Here is a 3,848-nt window from a genome sequence, read left to right on the forward strand (position 1 = left end):
TCAGTTCTAGTTCAGTTGTAGTTCAGTTGTAGTTCAGTTCTAGTTCAGTTCTAGTTCAGTTCTAGTTCAGTTCTAGTTCAGTTCTAGTTCAGTTCTAGTTCAGTTCTACTTAAGTTTTATTCCAAAGTTAAGTTTAGCTATGAGTTTACTCTTTGAATATGTATGAATATTATACATACAGTTTATTATATGTATCTTTAGCACATACATATAAAATAAACTATATTGCTAAAGAAAAGGTCAACATTCAGTTTGGTTTACCAAATAATAACAAAGCAACAGCAACAACAAAAATCTATCTAGCAAACAAGAATAATGGATGGTTTTTTATAACAGAAGCTGAAGTAGAAAAAAAATCGGAAACTACCAAACAATTGCCAATATGTTGCACAAACAGAAGACATGGTCATTTGTTGCAAAAAGAAAACAGAAAAATAAAGTGAAAAAGTTTAAACTTTTTTATGTAAAAATGAAATGTATTAAAGTTTTATTATAAATAAATAAATAAATAAATAAATAAATAAATAAATAAATAAATAAAACTGTTAGTAGAAAATAATTCATAAAAATGTTATAGCAATAATAATTAAATTATTTACATTAAACACCTCAGGTTGTCTATTCAAAACAGATTTAAGTATTAAAGATGTCTTAATTCCTAAAATCTCTAAGTCTTTAATTTGTAGGCTTATACAAGTACAACTTTTGGTAGTCAAATTTTTTATTAAAAACACCAGACATGCTTAATAAACACATCCTGTATAGCAATGTCTATCTTTTTGTCTTAACCAAGAAGCAAAAGAAAAAATCAAATACGGATTTTTTAAGAAAGCAACAGCAAGGGTTGACTGGCTGTGTTGGACAAACACCAATAAAGCCACAACCTACAACAGACTAATTCATTTTCAATTAAAATCGTATCAGTTTTGAGAGAAGGGATTTGTTTTCTAACCATTTTTTATGTTTGTTTTACACCAAATGGTTGGTTTAAGAGTTTTTTGTAGAGTTTTCTATCTAAATATAGTCAAGATTTTTTTAACCAACAGCTGTGGTTTTTGCTAAAAAAAGAAACACTTATGCTAAAAAAGCTAAATAAATCAATATGTTGCAAAATAAAAAATATATGTATTTTTTATATAAAAGGGTTAAAAAATTAAACAAATTTGTACATATTTCTACAGCAGACAAGAGAGAGACAAAGTGAATCATTAAATTCTTACAAGCAGGAGAAATGAGAATAAAAATAAATTTATTGGAAAATAAACAAAATGCCACACAAATTTATTTAATAATGGATTTTTTCCTTTATTTGTTTATTTATCTCTTTCTAGTTCATCCTTTGGTACAAGTTCCAAATCAATTGGTGGGTGCTCCCGTCCTGACAGATGTCACTTTAATTTGCAATGTGGAAGCATCACCAAAAGCCATCAATTATTGGCAAAGGGAAAATGGTAAGTTCTCCTATTGGGGTTTTTCTTTTGTTTCAGTCACATACGGTTTTGTTAGAAAGTACCTACAATATACATATCGAGGGGTGTTTGGAATACCCATCATTCATTTGTTTGGGAATTCTGCTTTGATATTAATGTTTTTTTTTTTCTCCATTTTGTCAATTTTTCACTTAGTGAGTGTAAAGGAAAACAATTTTTCATTTTCAATACAATTTGTCTTTATTAACTTCGTGCTTAGTGGTTTTAAATGTTTTTAATTTTTTCTGCTTCATATTTTTCTCATTTTTTTTTTGTTTCATTCTAAACAAAATGTTTTTACAGAAGAATTTTTAGGAAATTGTTCCATCAGCTACACCATATTTATCGTTATCATTGTCCTTTTAATTTTGTTTTTAAGGTGACGACAAGTTTGTGTTTATATGACATTTATTATAAACGTGACATTTATATTTTTGACAGAGTAACTGCATATTGGTTGTGTTATGTGACAAAAGAAAATATGAACTTTAATCTAAAGTACTTAATGCAGTAACTTGTTAAGTCATCAAATAAAAATATGGAATAAATAGTTATTTCTCTAAATACCAAAAATTCCTTTGTGGAGATATCTATCTATCTATTCTATCTATCTATCTATCTATCTATCTATCTATCTATCTATCTATCTATCTATCTATCTATCTATCTATCTATCTATCAATCTATCCATCTATCTATCTAAGTATCTATACATATCGGTTTCATCTAATTTGAATTAAAATTTGTGTTTCAGGTGAAATGATTATCGCTGGAGATCGTTACGTTTTAACGGAAAAGGAGATCAATATGTATGCTGTCGAAATGGTTTTACATATTAAACGATTGCAGACAAGTGATTTTGGTGGTTATAAATGTATATCGAAAAATAGTATTGGCGATACAGAGGGTACAATTCGTCTGTATGGTAAGTTTGGAATATTCATACATATTAAACAAAATAAAATTATTTACATTTTATATTTATAAGTTAATCCATTTTAAAACTAAATTAAACTTAATTAATTTTGATACTTGCTTAACTTTTAGAAATGGAACGACCGGGCAAGAAAATCTTAAGAGAAGAAGATATGAATGAAGTAACGGTAAGTTGTAATCATATATATTTATTTTGTAATATATGGCCGATTAAAGTATTCGACTTAAGGAAATAGCCCAAAATGTTTTTATTGGCAAATCAAAAGCCATAATAATATTTTAACTGCAAAAAATAACATTTTCATCTTCAACCATATTTTAATACACAAAACACTTCTCCCTTCCCTCTTTTCATTACTTGCAGAAAAACGAAATTGTACTTAAAGAAAATCGTCACGAAGATAGTGCTCGCAATCAAAATGGTCGCTTATATAAAGAACGTGGCTCGGATGCCAATCTCTATAATAATAGTAATACAGGGAATAGAACGATAAAACCACCATCAATTACAATATTAATTACATTAATATTAATGTCAATATTATTATTGGCCTCGACACGAACACTCAACGACAACAACAATTACAATAATCATCAACACCATAATCATATTGATGACAGACGGCTATTAAAACTATTTAAATTTGACATAAACGGATTATAGCTCAATTAAAATGTAATTAATCATAATAAATGAAAAATAAAACACAGACTACCAACAAACCAACCAACAACAACAACAATAATAATACTAAAAATAAACAATAAATAAAATTAGGAATATGATAAATTAATTAAACAAATAATATTGAAATGGACAAAAACCGATACAGACCCATAAACACAAATAATAAATAAATGAATTAATAAATATGAAAATAGTTGACTATAAATTTATATACAAAATTAATGAAAAATTAAGAGAAAAACTTAATGTTATAAATATTATAATTAAAAAAGGATTTAGACAAAACCCGCAAAATAAAACTAAAATACAGTAACAAATTATAATTAATTTACCACAAAAATATTAAAAAAATAATGAAAACTACGAATACTACATGAAACTTATGAAAATATTTCTTTAAGAAATTTAAATTTTAGTTCTATTCGTATTGAATTGTTTATAAATGATGAATGGTTACCTCGTTTAATGAAAATATATCTATTCAAATTAGTGTAATTAAGATATTTAAGTTATCAGTAGTAAATAAAGTGCAGTAGTGTTAACATAATAACAAATATAGTTAATTTTACTTTATAGTTTATGAGACAATGAATGGTTAAAAAATAGTAAAATTTCAGTTCTAGTTCAGTTCTAGTTCAATTCTAGTATAGTTCTAATTCAGTTCTAGTTCAGTTCTAGTTCAGTCCTAGTTCAGTTCTAGTTCAGTTCTAGTTCAGTTCTAGTTCAGTTCTAGTTCAGTTCTAGTTCAGTTCTAG

General features: G+C 26.4%; 1 protein-coding gene across 6 annotated transcripts in view; it reads left to right on the forward strand.

Moving 5' to 3' along the window:
- LOC111688560 (neurotrimin) overlaps positions 1-3,325 on the forward strand; it is a 69,149-nt gene extending 65,824 nt beyond the window's left edge. For 4 of the 6 annotated variants that reach the window (XM_046947304.1, XM_046947305.1, XM_046947303.1 and 1 more), the window contains 4 exons: positions 1,332-1,451; positions 2,224-2,394; positions 2,517-2,572; positions 2,770-3,318. In XM_046947304.1, the coding sequence (XP_046803260.1) occupies positions 1,332-1,451; positions 2,224-2,394; positions 2,517-2,572; positions 2,770-3,069 (647 nt within the window). In that variant the 3' untranslated portion in view covers positions 3,070-3,318. Of the gene's footprint in view, positions 1-1,331; positions 1,452-2,223; positions 2,395-2,516; positions 2,573-2,769 lie in introns of all 6 variants that reach the window. The other 2 variants (XM_046947307.1, XM_046947308.1) reach the window with 1 other exon arrangement.
- The last annotated feature ends 523 nt before the right edge of the window (positions 3,326-3,848 follow it).

Source organism: Lucilia cuprina, chromosome 3, assembly GCF_022045245.1.
Source record: "Lucilia cuprina isolate Lc7/37 chromosome 3, ASM2204524v1, whole genome shotgun sequence".
In the NCBI taxonomy this organism is placed as follows: Eukaryota; Metazoa; Arthropoda; class Insecta; order Diptera; family Calliphoridae; genus Lucilia; species Lucilia cuprina.